At 60.2% G+C, this 18,085-nt stretch overlaps 2 protein-coding genes across 4 annotated transcripts in view; one reads left to right on the top strand and one right to left on the bottom strand.

Moving 5' to 3' along the window:
* Positions 1 to 2,725, bottom strand: NKX1-2 (NK1 homeobox 2). The gene is made up of 2 exons (XM_016207102.2): positions 2,275 to 2,725; positions 1 to 716 (listed from the first exon to the last, which is right to left on the bottom strand). The coding sequence occupies exons 1-2, from the start codon at positions 2,486 to 2,488 to the stop codon at positions 1 to 3; spliced, it is 930 nt and encodes a 309-aa protein (XP_016062588.2). The 5' UTR covers positions 2,489 to 2,725.
* Positions 2,726 to 7,288: 4,563 nt separating this feature from the next.
* Positions 7,289 to 18,085, top strand: part of LHPP (phospholysine phosphohistidine inorganic pyrophosphate phosphatase) — a 51,685-nt gene continuing 40,888 nt past the window's right edge. For all 3 annotated transcript variants that reach the window (XM_087824039.1, XM_087824040.1, XM_087824041.1), the window contains exons 1-2: positions 7,289 to 7,413; positions 16,608 to 16,795. In XM_087824039.1, coding sequence (XP_087680165.1) covers positions 7,289 to 7,413; positions 16,608 to 16,795 — 313 coding nt within the window. The remainder of the gene's footprint in view (positions 7,414 to 16,607; positions 16,796 to 18,085) is intronic.

The raw sequence follows: 18,085 nt of genomic DNA, 5'->3' as shown, positions 1-18,085 counted from the left end.
TCATAGGTGAGGGGCGTAGAAAGGGGTCAGGTAGGAGGGCCCCAGGAAGGGCGCAAAGGGGACCCCGGCGGCGGCAACGGCTGTCAGCGGGAAGGAGGCGGCGGCCGGGAAGAGGACACCGGCCGCCGAGTAGGAGGGAAAAGTCTGGAAGGGCGGCGCGCCTGGGCCCGGGGGACCCGGGCTGCCCCCCGCGCCGCCGCCGCCGCCTGGCGCCGCAGCCCCGGGAGCCCCGGCCCGCGGGGTGCCGCCCCCCACCTGAGCCGCGCCGTCGGCGCCGGGGTTCTGCTTCTTCCACTTGGTCCTGCGGTTCTGGAACCAAATCTTGACCTGCGTCTCCGTGAGGCTGAGCGACAGCGCGAGGTTCAGGCGCTCGCACACCGACAGGTAGCGCGTGGCCCGGAACTTGTTTTCCAAGGCCACCAGCTGCTCGTAGGTGAAGGCGGTGCGCGCGCGCCTGGGCTTGGCGCAGCTGGGCTCTGCGCGCCGGCGCCGGGGCCGCGGGGAGCCCGGCGAGCCCGGGGAGCCCGCGAGGCCGCCCCCGCCGCCCTCCGCCGCCGCCAGCGCCGCTGTCGGGACCTCGGGGGAGCGCGGCGGGCCCGCCGGCAGGCGCGCAGCCCGCTCCCCGCGCCGCCCTCCCGCATCCTCGGCGTCCTGCGCCTCCTCCGCCTCGGAGCCCTCCAGGGGGGACGCCGCCTCCGCGCCTCTGCCCGCGTCACCTGGGGGAGAAGCGGGCGGTGATCAGAAGCCCAGAACCGCCCGGCCGGGCCGGTCCCCGGACCACGCAGCGCGTCCCCCAGTCCGGCCCCAATTCACCTAGCAGGCCCTTCCCGAGACCACACATCTTAGCAAGCCCTCTCGGCGTCGGAGTTTAGGGGTGCAGTGTCCCCTTACCTTTTACTCATCTGTCACCCAGTAGGCCTCCACGACGTGCATTTTGCATGAATGACACGCCGCATTAAAAAAAACATAATAACCTTATTGGACAACCTTATGGGGAGGGGGGACCACTGCACATTAAGACATCCAGGCGTCAAGTGCGTTTAGGGCTGCGTCTCCCCAGCCACCAGAAGCCTATTTTGGTCTGGGACTCCTAGCAATTAAAAAAGAAGTTATTAAGCCCCCCTTTAAAGTGAAATTCCCCCTTTCCCATCTTCTCTCTCCTGCCGTGTTAATAGAGTTTCAGATTTGTGCGGGGTGGATCGATAGATGTCATCTATTAAAGGTAAGTTTTAATCGAACAATATTAGGATCAGACAGGGAAAGGGGGTTTGAAGTCGGTACCTGCAAGCTGTAGGCAGGAGATATGCAGTAGCCAGTAATAGAATATCGATCATGGGGGGTGGGGGGAGCGCGGCCCCTCGGAGGGGCGATCCTGACAATTACCGAGCTGACCGCCCGGGCCCCAGCGCAGCCGCCAGAGGCGCCCCGAGCCCCAGACAATCATCGCCAAACTTGGGGAGGGGAAGCGGGAGGATGCGCCGCATCCAGCCTCTCCCGACCCTGCGCCCCTGGCCCTCGGCGTCCCTCCAGGGAGGCCCGTGCCCACTCCCCACCCAGCACGGCCCTGGTGTCTGTTGTCCTTCCTTCCAGACGCAAACTTTCCTGGGCCCCCCATCAGGCGTCCACCAGAGCGAGGAGAAGCCGAAAAGGGTTTCAGGAGAAGGGACCAAACCCCCGTCATGGGGCCCCGCCCCGACCCGCCCCCGCCCCACTGTGAGCGCAGGGGCCGAGGAGTCTCTGGAGTGGCCCTGGGTGGTCGGAGGTGGGCACCGGTGGGTAACGCGACCTCCATACTCACTAAGACCTCGACACCTGATTAACCTCAGCTTCCTCGTCTGTAAAATGGGGCCGATGTTGTTAACGCTGTCGCGCAGGTTCTGCAGTTTGTCTTGCTCTTATCTCTAGCTCAGGTCCTGGCACGTGGCGGGAGCAGTAAACGCCGGATAAATGAATGAGACTGGACAAGGTGGGCGCTGGGTGTCAGCTTCCACCGCGAGCAAATCAGAGCTGCGATGCTTCCTCGCTCGCGCCGCGGGTGAGCAGAGGGGGCTTCGGTGGCAAATCCCTCACCTGGGATCCTGGAGGCCGCCTTCCTGCCTCAGTCTAATTCCACCCCGTCCTGTGCAACATTTCCCTTTGGAGAAGATGCCGGTGCGGCCATTCCCGGGTCCCTGGCTGCCACCCCACACACCTCCCCACCCCACGCACACACACCCCTCCATCGCATCATCTGAGCTGGGGCTTCCCGGAGCCGGGGCCTCCTCGCATCCTTACCAGGGGTCTCCCGCTGGCGCGCCTGGTCCCCCGAGCTGCCGTCCTTCCCCGCTTCGGACTCTGCCAAACTTTTCTTGGCTTCCCGGGGAGCAGCGCGCAGGGCCGGGAGCGCCGCTCGGGTGAATTTCTGTGGGTCCAGGATGTCCAGGACAGAGAAGGAGATCTTGTGGGGGGAGGGAGCCGCCTTGGCCCCGCCGTCCTGCCATGCCAGCATGCCCGCGGGCCGGAGGCCGGCGGCGCGGGGTCTGGGATGGCCGCGCTCCGACTGGCCTTCGTCTGTGGCTCGTCCGCGGTCTCCAGCCAGTAGGAGGGCCGAGGCGGCCAAGTGAAGCTGGGGAGGGGGCGAGAAGGCGGGGCGGGGAGAGAGCAGCGGGGGGCTGCGCGCGGATTGGCACTCGCGCGGCCCAGGCCCCCGCCGCGTGCAGGGCGCGCTCGCAGCAGCCCTAGACTGCCCCGCGCCTCACCCCGGCCGCCAGCCTTGGCGAGGGGCGCCTTGGGGCGCCCGGGGCGCCCGGGGCGCGCGCCCGCTCCAGGAGCGCCGCCGGCTGCGCGCGCCTCCCGGCCACCCGCCCGGACCACAGGTGCACGCGAGGCAGGGAGGGAGGGCCCGACCTTCAGCTCGGGGACCCCCAACAGACACACTGAGGGCCTCGCGCCCTTTCCCCAGTGCCCCCGCCTTGGCACTGGGGCTGCTGTTGAGGCCAGGACTGGTTGCCTCAGGGCAACGCCCAGCACACCCCCTGCCCCGCCAGCGAATCACGGCGATGGCCTGAGACCCGCTCATCTCGGATTTGGGCCTTCGTGTCCTCACAGTTTATAAAGCCAAGGGGCTGGCGCGGTCTCACTCCATCCTCAGGACTCTCAGAGCATCCCTGTGGGGTGGGCGTGGCCTGGCAAGACTATTATCCCCGCTTTAAAGATGAGAACGTTGAGGTTCAAAGATGAGAAGTGAGTTGCCCAGGGTCACTGTTGACTGGTGGCAGAGTCTGGACTCGAACCCAGGTCTTCTCCAGGGGTTTGGAGCGACGTCCCAGTCCCACCAAGTGGCCCACAGCCTTGGAGACTGGCGTGAGCCAGGTGAGCCAGGTGAGCCAGGTGAGCCAGGTGAGGGTGCCTACCCTGGCTTACTGAGACATCAAGCACATCCCTCGGTGCCCTTCAGGCCTCTTCCCAGTCACAGATTTGGTCATTTGCAACAGAAATCGGGTGTCTAGGAATTAGGTTGTACCTTTGACCTCTGCCCTCCCAGCCCCAAGAAGCAAAAGGTTAAAAGACGTTTGTCTGGTTTGCATTTGAGGTCAGGGCACAGAGACGACCCAAGTGGCCCCGTTTGCCCCACCAAGTCCCGTGGGAGAGCGAGCCTCGGTCCTGGGGGAGCGTCCCCCAGCCGCCCTGTCTTACCCCTTTCCCTCTGTCACGTCTGGACCAGCTGTGAGCACGAAGCTTTGGTCTCACTTGTCTGAGGCTTCTCCCAACCACTCTGCCCAGAAGCACCCCAGACACGGCTGTCCTTTCCTCCCCACCCCATGGGGTTTCCTGACAATGGCTCGGCAACTAATATTGTCCCAGCCGGTGGGGGTAGGAGGGGGAGGAGCGACCCCATCAAAGGGCCGGGGCTGCTAATCCCAGCTGTTATTTAGAGGAGGCCTCCCAGGCCCGCTCCTTGTAGCTTTTCTCATTCAAACCTCCTGGCTCCTCCCAGAGGCGGCCACTGGATTCCCTGGGGACTTGAAAGCCCTGTTTTCGGAAATTCAGGCCAGCCCAGGTCCTAAAGCCAAGATGGATTGTGCTTTAAAAGGGAATCCGGAAAGGAAGTGCCCTGCCCCAGCCCACGGGACCCCCTCCCACCAGAGGGAAGGCCCACCTGTGAAACGCGAAGAAAAGTCGGCCCTGGAATCGGACGGCGGCACCCAGGACCCGGGCTGCAAGTCGCAGAACCTTCCCGAACATGGAGGGTACTTTGTTTCTGTTTCGACAACTCTTCTCTCTCAGCGCTCACGTGATTTCTTTCTTTAACCTTCCTTTTCTTTCTCCCCCCCTCCCCGTACTGATCTCAGCCCCCCTTTACTTTTTTAACACTCACGTTCATATTTTTTTCAAATTTAGGTGTTTCAGGGTGGCTAGAAATAGGTCTCTTGCAGGCGGCCCCGAAATGGACATTTGTGGCTTCGGGTGGCCCCCCTCCTTATCTGCCGGCCTGTGAGAGGCCGTGAGGCCACGTTCAGGGGAAGGGCTGGCACCCCAGAGGCCGCCCCGAAGCCCCGACCAGAGGGACAGGAAAGGTTTGGACAGCCAAGGCCCCAACCTGGGTGGTTTTCGCTTCCCTTTACAAATCACCTCAAAGTTTTTTGTTGAAATGATGTGGACCCCCTTTCCTCAGATAGGAGTCACTTTTCCTTTGAGGGCCACAGGTGTGACGTATAGAACAGGGGCCGAAAAGGGAGAAGCCACACTCTGGAAAGTCAAGCACACGTCAAGGCCACGTGCTTTAAGACTGTGTATCTTTAAGAACGTCTAGTTATTTTTAAATTTTTCCTGCCCTTTATGGTTCCTATGTTTCCGATGCGTGTGTTCGGCACGGCGTAAGGTTCGTGAACCTCTCACTCAGAGCTTGGCTTCTGGAAACAGATGGCACAGAAGAAACAGTGAGGGGTCTCCATCAACGTGGAAGGAACAGAAAAAGTCCCCCTCTTACTCACCTAACTTAAAGAGAAGCCCTCACCCGGGGAACACGCTGAACTCTGCAGTTTGATGGGGGGAGAGAAGGCCTGGGGGGGGGGGGTTGTTTTTCTGGCCACCTGCTTTGTAAACGACCAGGAGGCAGTGAGACCGCCTGTGGGCACAGTTCAGTGATGTGTTGACTCGCTAATGTCTTCATACATGTATTTATACCCAAGATATTCTTATATAATGAACATACCCACATCCAGCAAGCTACCTCCCCTCTGTGCATGGAGATGATTTGTTTTCTCAGCGTGGCCATTAACATTCCGCCTGAGTGCCGCCGTCGTTAAATTGCTTGGATGCTAGGCGGGTTCCAACCCTGACCTGTCCTGATGGCAAGTGATGGCTGTAACAAGCTGGGGATCAATATTCATAGCGGGTGTCCTGAGCTGATAACACCATCCGAGACAATGCTGGCCATCAGCGCGGACAGCTGAGGTATTGGGCCATTAGGGATGTTGTGTTAAATAACCTGATCCATTTCTGGGGCTATTTAATGAATTTCACAGTTTAGATAGTATCTGTAAAAAGAAGGCAAAGGCTATTCCCGAGGCACTGATGCAGATCAACGGTGCCAGGCTCCCTGAGCTATTCCACAAACAACGTGGCCCATAATTCCAGCGCGGCCTGGAGGAGCTCCTGCCTGGCCACGGGCCGCCGTTAACAATGGAGAGAATGTGCCCTGGATGCGGAGAGAGGGCAATATCACGAGCCCCATCAAAGCGCCTTAGACAAAATGTCATGTTCCTGAAATAAAATACAACGGAAATTCTCTAGGTGAAATCCTGCGGTTTGGGCCAGCCCACGGGGTAGGACACACGTGCCAAAGAGACAGCTTCATAAGGCACAGCGGCGTGGTGACAAAGGGGAAGTCAACTGGGGAAACAGCAGGGCGGGCAATCCTGTTACCACCTCTGCCCGCTTTCCCCAAGTACTTCTTCAACCCAAGTGTCTACGGAAGGAGAGGGGGCAGAGCCAGCTTTTAAAAGAAACCTACTGGTAGCAGCAGAATCTGTTTGCCTGACTGTCCCCCTTGCTGCTGGAGAGTTCATTTACAATAAAGGCGAGCGTTTTCCACTTCCCACCAGGACTTCGAACGCTGGCTGCCCAGCAGAGCAAGTATTCCCTTTAAAAACCCACCGTGGAGACTGATCGGTGAACCCTCTAAGTGTAGCCTTCCCACCCGTCCCAGGCTGCGGCCAGAATGAAAATGTTTAGTCAACACATTTTGCTTTGAGAAATTAGTATTGCTTCTTGGAAAGCAACAGCTTATAAGAAAATCAACCCAGTCCGATTAGGATGGATGGGCAACGTTCCCCTTACGAGGAGGTGCAGGAGAGGCTGGCAAGAACAACAGGGCCCAGGAATGTCTAGATGCGGCCACGGGCTCATAATGGGCCCCATATCCTTAGGGAAGGTCCCCTGCATTTGTGGACCAACCTGTGCTCTTAATGGGCCATCCATGCTGGACAACAAGGCCCATCTCCCCATTTCAGGATCCTTAGCTCGAAGACGGCTACCATCAATACATCGACGAGCGAGTCTCCGCTTAAGTACTTAAAAAAATCGGGGCAGTCGAGGAAACTCTTCTCTTTTTCGATCGTATTTCACTTATTGCAAAAATGATGGAGCATTAAACGGAACATAACAATTCACCCCAAAATCTCCCTGGCTGACCACATTGCAACATTCCCATGTCCTCCCCAGCCCCGGCCCCACGCATCCCGCTGTCTGCATACGCCTTGGCATTCTGGTTTTTCACATAATGTTGTCACACGAGCCGTTTCCATGCTGTGACCTAGTCTTCGTTTTCTGGTGGCACCAAGTTTCTCTGAGCGGCCAGCCGAGCTACAGCGTCCTGCACAGCTTTGGACGCGCCTTTCCTCCAGCTCGCCCTGCGGCCGCCCGCGTGGGAATCGTCTTCTTGGCATCGCCCCCCGGGAGGGAATGCGCGGTCCACGGCCCAGCTCTTTGCATCGCCCTTTGGGGGGACACCTCCCCCCCCCGGGGATGAGCAGCACGGGTCCTGCCAGTCCCCTGACTTCGCTACTTGTACAGGTGTCTCCTGGCTTCGCTATGCCAGGGTCTGGGGTGATTTTTTCCCCCCGTTTGCGGAGAAGATGCCCACTTGGGAGCAGGTGACCCCAAGTCCAAGGGCAGCGCCCGCCCCTCCCCCGCGGGCCCGCCCCACCCCGCCCCACTACATTTCCCAGGCGCCCTCGCGCGGCGGGCGCAGCCGCAGCGCCCAGCCTGGGGGTGGCACTCGGAGCCCGGGCGCGCGGCGGGCGCGATGGCCGCGTGGGGCGAGCGGCTGGCGGGCGTGCGCGGGGTGCTGCTCGACATCTCGGGCGTCCTGTACGACAGCGGCGAGGGCGGCGGCCGGCCGATCGCCGGCTCCGTGGAGGCGGTGGCGAGGTGAGCGGGCCGCGGGGCCGTGGGCGCCGGGCCGCGCTGGGCCGGGGCGCTGCCGCCGCCTCTGATCGCTGCTGGGGGCGGGGCGGGGCGGGGGCGGGGGCGGGGCGGGTGGGCGGGGCCGCTGCCACCGCCTCTGATCGCTGCTGGGGGCGGGGCCGGGCCTGGGCGGGGCCGCCGCTGTCGCTTCTGATCGCTGCTGGGGGCGGGGCCGGGCCTGGGCGGGGCCGCCGCTGTCGCTTCTGATCACTGCTGGGGGCGGGGCCTGGGCGGGGCGGGGCCGGTGGGCGGGGCCGCTGCCACCGCCTCTGATCGCTGCTGGGGGCGGGGCCTGGGCGGGGCCGCGCTTTGGCCCCGCCCCGCGCTGGAGGCCTGCGAACCGGCCTCGGCGCGCGCCCCTGGCGAGCCCCGGGCGGCTGGAGGTGCGCGGTCCAGCAGGGTGGGCACCGCCGCCGGCCGCTGCCGAGCGCCTGGAAATGCGGCCGGTCTGATGGCGACGGGCTGTCAGGGTAAAGCCCACGCGGGGTTTGCCCTTCATGCTGATTGCATGTTGATCTGACGGCGATTTGAATGTGGTCGGTTGAATAAAATACATGACGTTATTTCCATCTGTTTCTCCTGGCTTTTGTCAAGCTTTGGCTTAGGTGCGGCTGGCACTGCCCTTCAGCTGGACTGTGTTTGGTCGTCTGTTTAGACAGCGTCTTGCCGCCGAGTCCTGTGCGTGGAGGACGTGCCGGGACCACGGCTGGCGCCGCTGGACCCGGGCCTTGTCGTTGCCAGGGCATCGCAGGCCGGTGTTGCCCTGCTGTTGGTGGGCAGCCGGGAAGGGCTAATGGCACAGGACTTGGCCTCCCATAGTCACTACCTGGGGGAACTTTGCTTGGAGGTCTGATTTCATTGGGACTCAGTTTACCTACCTGTGGATGGCCCTTAAGTTAGCCTCTTCCGAGTGAGGCACAGATTGCAGGGTGCGGCGTTAAGAAGGGTGTGCCGGGTCCCGTAACCTCTTTCTGTTCTGCACTAGCCTCTCCCACTGATGGGGGGGGGGACGGGACAGGACACGGACACGGTTTCATTTGCTTTATCTCAGGCAGATTTGTCCAGCCGGGTGCCGCTGGTAGCACTTACAATGTATGAATCTAACAGCAATGTAATAACACAGCCAGTTACGGAGCTGAGAGAGGGGAGGCTCCTTCCCCAGAGCCTGTGGGGTTCTTTTCGGTGAGGGGACATAGTACTCGTTATCTGGGAGGACTTTAAACTTTTTTAAAAATTGATTATGAGAGAGAGAGAAGGAGGGGGAGAGAGAGAGAGAGAGACATCAATTCGTTGTCCCACTCATACATGCAGTCATTAGTTGATTCTTACATGCGCCCTGTCTGGGGATCGAACCAGCAACCCTGGCGTATTGGGACAACGCTCTAAACCAACTGAGCTACCTGGCCAGGGCCCGGGGACTTAATCATTACCCTGTGTAGGGGCCTGGAGGTGATGGCTCGGTCCCTCTGAAAACCCCTGGGCTCCCAGGACCGGGACCCAGTCTCCACACCTGCTCCCATCTGTGGGGCCTGGAGAGTGGCCTCTGTGACTCCTCTCCTCCCTCTCCGCCCACCTCACCCACTTGCTCCCAGACTTGGGGGGTGGGGATGGTTCACTTACAGAGCCCCTGAGTCCCCCAGTACCCACATAACCTGGCCGCTCTACACTGCAGTGCCTCTGGGTCCCCGGACATTCCTTTTCTCCCTGTGACTCCTGCAGGCTCTTTAGAGACTAGGCCCCCCACGCAGGCCCAGCCTGACAGATGGTGCTCGGGCTCAGGACGCCCTCAGGCCCTCCAGTGGGTTTCCTGGGCCATGGCTGCCGTGGCTGTAGTTCAGGAAACGTCCCCCCAGGAATATGTGCCACTTCGGGGGTTTTCCATGGGGATGTTTCAAATATATGGGCGACACTTTTTCCCTCTTGTGGTGGCTGTGCCAGGAAAGGACTCTACTGGGAATCTTCCAGAACAGGCCTCGTTTGCCAAGGCAAGCAAGCAGCGCTGTGCACTCGGCTGCTTTTTGTGACTTTTTGCAGCCCTAGGACTGAGGTTTCTTTGCACCTCGCACACCCTGTGGCCTCCTTGATATGCTTGGCTCCCTTTGAAGTCCCAGGAGCTCAGAGGAAGTCCCTGCGGTGAGAACGGGGCTGCAGAAGGACAAGTGTGATGGGGGGGGGTGATGACCCCAGGCTGGGGGAGAGTTGGTCTCCAGGCAGCTCCCCAGCTCCCTGGGTTCCCAAATAGCACCTTCTGTTCTGGGAACCCCAGGGGGAGGGGGCAGTTCACCACCCTTCTTCCTAGACTTTCTGTGGTGACAGCTGTCCCCAGATTTTCTGGAAGGCTTCCCCTTTTTGGGGACAGAGCTCATGGGGAGTGTAAACTCTGCTTTTTAAAAGGACATCGACCACGATGATAGCTGTCGCCACTGACTGAGGGAGGCCTGCTCCATGCTGGACCACCACATGCTAACTTCACAGCCGGCCCAGAGGTTGGGTGTTGGCCCCTTTCCTTCCTTCCTTCCTTCCTTCCTTCCTTCCTTCCTTCCTTCCTTCCTTCCTTCCTTCCTTCCTTCCTTCCTTCCCTCCTTCCCTCCTTCCTTCCTTCCTCCCTCCCTCCCTCCCTCCCTCCCTTCCTTCCGATTTTTTTAATTGATTTTTAGAGAGAGGAAGAGAGAGGGCGAGAGAAACACCAGGGATCGAGCCCAAAACCCAGGCATGTGCTCTGACCAGGAGTCAAACCCAGCGACCTTTTGGTGCACTGGACAGTGCTCAACCAACTGAGCCACACCGGCCAGGGCCCGGCCCCTTTTCAAAGTGGGGCTGAGGCTCAGAGACTTGGAACTGCCAGGGTCTACCCCCGTCTGCCTGACTCCAGAGCTCCGGTTGTCCCCACCACACCCACTGCCTCTCGTTCGCTCACTCACACACGCAGCCAGTGTTCACTGAGTGATTCTGCCGTGGGCAGCAGCAGTGAGCTAGCTGGGCGGACGGACGTCCCTGCCCGGTGCTGGCAGGCCAGGGGATGGGGAGCTAGGGCGGGAGGCATGGAGCCAGGGTAGGGGGCATGGCCTCGCGGATCCAGGGATGCGAGGGCTGGGGTCTGAAGATGTTATCTGGGCCAGCAGTGTCCTAGATGGCAGAGCAGGAGGCCCAGGTTTCTGAGGCCAGGATGCCTCTGCCCCCTTGTCATTCCCGGGCAGTGTGGTCCCTTCTTGGAGCTACTGGGGCTGGGGCTGGCCCGGTGTGGAGCCCCTTTCACTGCTCTAGGACTGGTGGGTGGGTGTGGTCATTGGACATCTGTAACTGGCCTGGGTCCCCCATCAGGCCCTTTGTTGGAGAGCCATTCAGAGGCTGGCCTGGCCCAGCGGGGGCTCCAGCACAAAGCACGCCCCAGAGGCATCTGCATGTGAAAGGCGGGTGGGCATTTACTGCATCCTGCAGAGGCCACTAAAGCCCATCTGCTGGGCCCGCCTGGGCAGGCCTTTCTCTGGGCGGAAGGAAGCAGGCTCTGCCTCAGCCCAGGGCAGCCTCATAAAGCAATTCCCAGCCGGCACCACCGCAGCCGCAACCCAGCCTTCCTGTGGGGCCTCTCAAAGCCCAGGGTGCACCGGAAGCCTGGGACCCTGTTGAAACTCAGGCCCCTCCCAGCAGGTCTGGGAGCAGAGAGAGCGGAGCCAGGGGAACCTTGTCTGGAGTCTGGCAGCCCACACCCAGGACCCACCTCCTCCTGACGCTGGCCCACACTGGCACCGTCAGCTCTAGGGACACGGGTCCCCAGGAGTGCAAATAACAGCTACTAGGGACTGAGGGCAGCCAGGGGCCTCACGTGCATGCTTCATCCGTCCCTCTACACACCCCCACACGTGGCCCGGCACCTGCCAGGGGGGACCTTGAGGATATCGGAGGGGGAGGGGCGGGGCAGGCGCTGGTTTGAGTTTGTTTAGGCTGCAGGAACCTTCCTGACTCAGCCTGGACCTTGGACAGGGGTGTTTGCCGAGAATGTCCTGTCCTGTCCCTCGCGCTGCCAGGTGTTGTGGGGTGAACCGCTGTCTTCAGAGGCGAGAGCAGGTTGCTCGCCTCGGGGCTGTGTGTTCTCACTTCATTACTGTTTAAGCTCCAGAACGCGTGGCGGCCTCGTGAACGTTCCCTCTAGTGCAGGATCGCCGAGCCCGCAGTCAGATCCTCATCACTTCCTCGGGTGATACGGGGACCCTCCCAGGCCTTTTCCTCTATTTCCCCAAAAGCACAGAGGATTTTAGGATGAGCCCCCCTCCTTCCCTGGTTCTGGTCCCGTCCCGCGGGCTCCCCATCACCCTCTCTCCTGCCCCTGCCCTGCAGTCCTCAGGCAGCCCTGATGTCCAGTGGTCACAGGTCACAGGAGCCTGGGGTCCCCTTCACATCCTGACCCAGGGTTTTCAAACTCTTATGTAACCTCAGAGCATTGATCCCCCAAATAAAATCTGGGTAAAACCGCCAAATAAGAAAACAGATAAAAGAGCAATGTTTAAAGTATATATTTTTGATGCTCCAGTGTGAACTTACAGGTAATGCATGGAGGTGGGGAGAGTGTCCAGTCACTGGGAGCTATTGTTGGGGCTCCCTCTCTCCTGGGTGCTCCAGGGATGCCCCCCAGGACCAGTCACCCTGGGTTTGGCCCCAGGCTGCTTTTTCTGGATTGAACCTTGCCCTCTTTCTTAACGGTGGCCCTGGGAGGTGCTCGCTGGCTCCCTCCTGCAGGGGAGGCCTCCCTGGCTCCTCCTGCTGTCCCTGGTCACCTGGCATCTGGCTTCCTGTCATGTCCCAGCCCCCAGCACCAGGCTCGTCCGAGTGTGGTTGTCATTGTCACCACCATTGCCATCACTGCCATTCATGAGCGTTTGCAGTATGACAGGTGCTTCGCCAGAGCCCTGTCAAGTAGCTACTGTCAGTGCCTCATTTGATAAATGTGGAAGCTGAGGCTGGAGAGGGTTAGGTGACAAGCCTGGGTCACACAGTGAGAGGGGTGGAGGTGCTATGGGTGCGTTTGCTGCCCCAGCCAGGCTCCCACCATCCCCTGGGCGTGCCTGGTCTCTGTCCCCCACAGCGCCCGATAGCACTGGACCAGCCCGTGAAGGTGCTCAGCGAGGACTGGCTGGCGGCTGACCTTGCAAGGCTGGGGAGTGGTCTAGAGAACCCAGGACTCCCCAAGACTCGCCCTTCGGCACCTCGTGTCTCTGGGCTCCAGTCTCCTCCTCTGAATGAGCCTCTCGGTCACACAATCTCCAAGGGCCCCTCTGGCGTCCCGAGTCCCCGCACTCGATTCCAAGCTGTGTTTATTAATAAGCAGTAAGTTGATGTTTGCGGGCTCAGCATGTCTCTCTGACCTGAGCTCAGAGGCTCGGGCAGGTCAGGGAGGGGACACTGAGGGCAAGCGAGGCAGTCACAGGCTTGGGGGAGGCGTGCCATGTGTTTCCGGAGGGCCTTGGCTTGGGGACCTGCCTGACGTCTGTCTGACCTCATTGCTGTCCTCCTGAGGTCACTGGCTGGCTGGCCAGGGCTGAGTGGCCTGTCCAGGGTTGGCCGTGTGCATCACCACCTCCCGTGTTCTCACCGTCTCCCGTGTCGCCTCTTCGCTCTGTCCAGACTCTGGACTCTGTTTCTTGCCTGGACTCTGACGACACTGTGTACCCACAGTGTCATCTGGAGAGTCGGGGGGTGGGGTGGAGGAGGATCTTCAGGGTGGGCGGAGCAGCTGCCGGCAGACCGGCCGAAAGGTCTGCATGGTGGCCCGGTGGAGAGAGGGGGAGGCACCGCGGGTCCAGGCGGAGCTCCTGGCACTGTGCTGGATGCTATGCCCGATGCACTGTGGGGGGAGTTCCAGAGAGCATCTGGCGAGAAGGATGCAGGAAGGGCAGTCGATTCCTGGCAGTTTCAGGCCCTGTACCTTTGAGCTGTCACTTCCCAGACATGAGCTTCACTCTGTCGTCCAGGGAGCACCTCCCACCTGTGAGCTGGTGCTCTGAGCCCTTTGATGGCACCGCCCCCGAGGGGCCCTGGGCCCAGCTCTGCAGCCTCTCAACCCCCTGGCAGGAGCCTCTTCTGACCTCTGTGACCCTGACCCACCCACAGTCAGCATCCCGACCCAGGAGATGCCAGATGATGTGCACGTTGGTGACCACAGGCTCCGCTCACCGGGGATGTGACCAGTAGGCTGGGGGATGCCCTGGCTCAGCCCCTGTGACTGGGGCACCATGCTGGGCAGGGTGCTTTAGAAAACACTCTACAGAGCCCTACGGAGGAGGCAGAGATAGGACATCACGGTGCTGATGCCAAGAGCAGCATCAAGGCTGTGAAAACCATGCAGAGGAAGATGTGTTCTGCCTGGGCAGGATGAAGGCCTGGGGGCCTTCCTGGAGGAAGGGATGTATATGAACCAGGCCTTGAAGGATGAGTAGGACTTGTCACTAGGGGATGGTGATGGCAGACTCAGGGTAAGGAGGGGGCCCTCCTGAGTCAGCTAGAGGTGACAGATTCCTGAGTGCTGGGGTTGGGCCTGCGTCTGGGAGCCGCCTCGCTCCTGCCCAGGTCCCCCTCGGCCCTCCGTGGTGAGTGGAGAGGGCAGTGGGCTGTGGAGCTGTGCCAAGGTCGGCCAGGGTGTCTAGTAATCGTCCTCGCACGCTACCTGCTGCTGGCGATAATGAGAGGGCTCCATTATTTTCGGGTGAGCGCCCCAGCAGATGCCGACAGCCAGCAGATGTGCGAGGTCCGAGGTGATTTGCAAGGGACCGGTTCTGTGATGCGCAGTAATTGCACCAGGCGACAGTGTTGTTACTCAGGGTTTGTCCCGGCCTGCGGGGATGAGGGAAAGGTCAGTTCAAAGATCCAGTGCGGCCGCAGGAAGTCGGGGCACATCCACGGGCTCCTGGGGAGGAGGCGGCGGCTGAGGCAGTGGCCGTGGTCTCCAAGGGGGACCTGCTCTGGACCGGGGGAGCTCTGCAGTAGGCCCCCTGTCCCCCGGGTTTGGGGCACTGGGGGGAATAACGTGGCCTGTCCTAGAGCTGGCCTGTCCCTGGTGCTGAAATTCCTTAATTCCTTGGATTCACTCCCTCAGGGCCCTTGCAGGCCTTGTGGCCGCCCCAAAGCCACACCTGCCTCAGGCTTCCCTGACATCCTGAATTTCTACATTCCAGGCCTCCCAAAGCCAAACTTGTGACATTTGGCAGCAGACCCCACCAGGAGGCACCGAGGATCTGGTCCTTTGGCTGTCTGTCTGGTTGGCCTACCATAACAGAAAACCGCAGACCGGGGGGCTTCAACAACAGAATTCTGTTCTCCCAGAGTCTTGAAGGCTGGACATACAAGATCAAGGTGCCAGCAGGTGGTTTCTGGTGGGAGTTCTCTTCCTGGCCTATAGGCTTCCACCTTGCTGTGTCCTCACATGGCCTCTTTGTGCATCTGGAGAGAGTTCTCTGGTGTCCTTTCTTATAAGGACACTAAACCTATATATCACATCCCCACCCTTATGACCTCACTTGACACAGTTCAGGCCATAGCATTGGCCACTCAGGGCCTCCCCCTCAGTGCTGACCCATCATCTCCCGCTTTCTGTCACCAAGTGCCTACCCAGGTGGGCCGCACACACCCCTTCCCACCTGTAGAGTGTCAGGTGAAGCGGGGCCTGTGTTCCTGGTGCTTCCTTGCTGGGAATGTGCCAGCGCCCTCGCTGGCTGGTGCCGGGGCCTGCGCACGCCACCACATAGCTGCAGCCAGCTGTCGGCGTTGCTGCTGACAAGCTGCGTGATCCTGTAGGCGTCGGCCTCCTGGAGCCTCCGTTTCCTCCTCTCTGGAATGGGGTCAGTGCTTCTTGCCTCATTGGCCGGTTCACTCCATCAGCACAGACTCAGTGAGTCACCTGGGCGCCGGGCACCTGGTCCCAGGGATGTACGCAGGGAACGTGAACCATGTGGTTCTGCCCTCAGGGAGAGGCTGAAATCGGATCAGGGACCCTGAGCCCGAGGCAGGCTCCGGGGGAGGTAGTCACGTGTCACCATTTAACAGTAATAATGACCACTATTATATTTTCAGTAACTAAGAAAAACGAAGAAGGGACCTGGGGCTGATCCCAGGTGGCCGAGAAACACCTGTGGTGGCGCATCAGAGGGGGATGGGCGGTCAGGGGCACAAGGGGACAGACCCGCAGGGAGGGGACGGCCCCAAGCTTTTCCCGGCAGATTTTTCAGGGACTGACTTAACCCTAAACTGTTACTCAGGCTTTAAAGCAGATGTTTGGATGAACTCAGGCGGGTATCTCAAAGGGGACCGGAGGCCGGAGCGTCTGTGAGGGAGTCCTGTCACCTACTCCTGTTTTCACCGGCTTCTGAAGTCATGTTTGGAGCAGATGTGAGGCACTGTCATCTCACTGTCACACGATTGCTCACTGTTCTGAGAAGGTCACATCATAATTCATTAGCGATAATTAGTCCCCCGGCACCCCCGCTCTTCCTCACTCACCAGCTCCATTAACTTGGGTGTGAATCCCACGTTCCAGGCGCCAATCGATGGAGGCCTGTCTGTAATGTACAAGGTGACGCTATTAGTTACAATAATTAACTGCCTAATTAAAAATACAAAAGCTGTCTTTATGAAGGGCAATTAACCACTAAGCATAATGGATCATTCATAGCCCTCTGATTAGGAAAGACAAATACTAAGAAAGGACTCAATCACCTGGGCATTGATTAAGACACTGTCCGCCTCTTGGCTGCGTCCACGCTGTTGTTGGCAGCTCCTCGGGTTTCTTCCCAAATCGCACCTGTCAGCTCGAGCCCAGAGGGCCCAGAGGCCCATGGGAACCTGGAAATGTGTGTTTTCACGTCGAGTCCTGTCTGTTCCTGTCCCGGCCCTGGGGCGGGGGGGAGGGGGGGGCTGCAGGCCCCAGACACTCTCCGGGAAGAGTAGGTATGGTCAGCGTGGTCTTAGGAAGGGTTCCTCTCACCGGCCATCTTTTGGACTTTGCATCGGTCAGTCAATCAGCAAACACTTCTCAGGGGCCTGCGACATGAACGCTGGGGTCCGCCAGGGCCTGGCCCCCTCTGGGATTGTTCCAGTTGCCCTTGGAGAAGTCCTCTCCCCAGGAGGCCATTCTGCCTGGTAACAGCACCCTCACCTGTTCCCACCTCCAGACTGAAGCGGTCGGGCCTGAAGGTGAGGTTCTGCACCAACGAGTCGCAGAAGTCCCGCGGGCGCCTGGTGGAGGAGCTTCGCAGCCTGGGCTTTGACGTCTCGGAGGGTGAGGTGACTGCGCCGCCCCCGGCCGCCTGTCGGCTCCTGAAGGAGCGAAGCCTCCGGCCACACCTACTGGTCCACGACGGTAGGCCTGCCTGCCCGGGGCGGGTGGGGTGCAGGCGCCCTTTTCAGGCTGGGGGCCGGGGACAGCATCCCTCTGCCCTGGGCCCACCACTAGGGATGGCACAGAGGTCACACCTGGCTCCTGCTGCAGGCACTCAGGCCTGCGGGGTGGACATCTGGGCCGCGTCCACCCCCGGCCTCATGCTGAGGTCCTTAGGGGCAGGTTCCCGAGGCTCCTCAGAGGCAAACCGAGCTGTTTGGTCTATAATAGGCCCAGGGGGCAGGGACTGTCAGGACTGAGTAGAATCCCAGCTTCAGGTGTGCGTGGTGCGGGGCGGGAGGGAGGAAGAGGCCGACTGAGGTCTGCAGGCTTCTAACGTCCGGCGCCCGTGGCCTGAACTTTATTTGTGAAAACCAGCCCGGCTCTGTGGCGAATGGCACGAAGCTTGCACCCTGATCCATCTGAATGCAGGAAAAGAGCTCCCGTGACCCACAGTGGGGAGTCTCCTGGACCAATGGAGGGCAGTGCTGCCTGGTGCCCCCTGAGTATTAGAAGCAGACAATCCAGGACACATCTGTCCCCACCGAGCCTCCCCTCTGCACTTGGCATTTTCATTTACTAACGGCTGGCAGAGGCAGGCAGGATTTCTGCATCGTTGCAGCGGGAATGGGCTCCCAGACGGGGAGGGGCTCCCTGCAAGGCCCCCATAGCTCTGGTGCCAGTCCAGGCAACATGCCCGGCCTTCAAACCATGCCTCTCAGTCCTTCCTCTGTGACCCGAGATCCCTGCCAGGGTCTTTAGAACAGCTCCTCAAAGAAAGAGAGACTTAGGAGAGAAAATGCCGCCCCAGAGCAAAGGATGGAGCCGGCAGAGAGGAGAGGAAAGTTCAGCGAGTGCCTAGAAGGGGGAAGACCGAGAGCCGCTGGACAAGCAGGTGGCCCCCGGAGGGCTGCGGGGAGCCAGGCGCCTTCCTCAGCGCTCGCCCTGCGTCCGCGTTTCCATAGATGTACCCGTGTTTTCAGACGGTGAATTTTTTTTCAAGTTTTACTGTTGATGAATTTTCCCTACCCCACCCCCAGCATTTTAATATGAAAAAACTTTAATGTACAGCGAAGCTGAAAGAATGTTACCTGGGATATTCGTACGCCCACCGCCTTGATTTTACCGACGACATTTGACTGTTTTCTTCATTACGCATCTGATGTCCCTCCATCCATCCGCCCCTCACATCTTTTTGATGCAAAGTGAGTTGAGACTCTGAGATACTTTCCCCAAACACTCCAGCACATCGGTGATTAGCAGGCGCTCTGG

The sequence above is a fragment of the Miniopterus natalensis genome, chromosome 14, assembly GCF_054644295.1.
Source record: "Miniopterus natalensis isolate mMinNat1 chromosome 14, mMinNat1.hap1, whole genome shotgun sequence".
Classification (NCBI taxonomy): domain Eukaryota; kingdom Metazoa; phylum Chordata; class Mammalia; order Chiroptera; family Miniopteridae; genus Miniopterus; species Miniopterus natalensis.
The sequence above is the reverse complement of the archived record's forward strand: the minus strand, read 5'-3'. Positions and strand labels throughout refer to the sequence as shown.

What these genes read in the sequence shown, in the direction of transcription:
- NKX1-2 (XM_016207102.2), bottom strand. Translation starts at nt 2,488, where the DNA reads ATGCTGGCATGGCAGGACGGCGGGGCCAAGGCGGCTCCCTCCCCCCAC. An exon ending in GCGCCAGCGGGAGACCCCTG is followed by an intron (nt 717 to 2,274) that starts GTAAGGATGCGA and finishes CTTCTCCCCCAG; the next exon opens with GTGACGCGGGCAGAGGCGCG.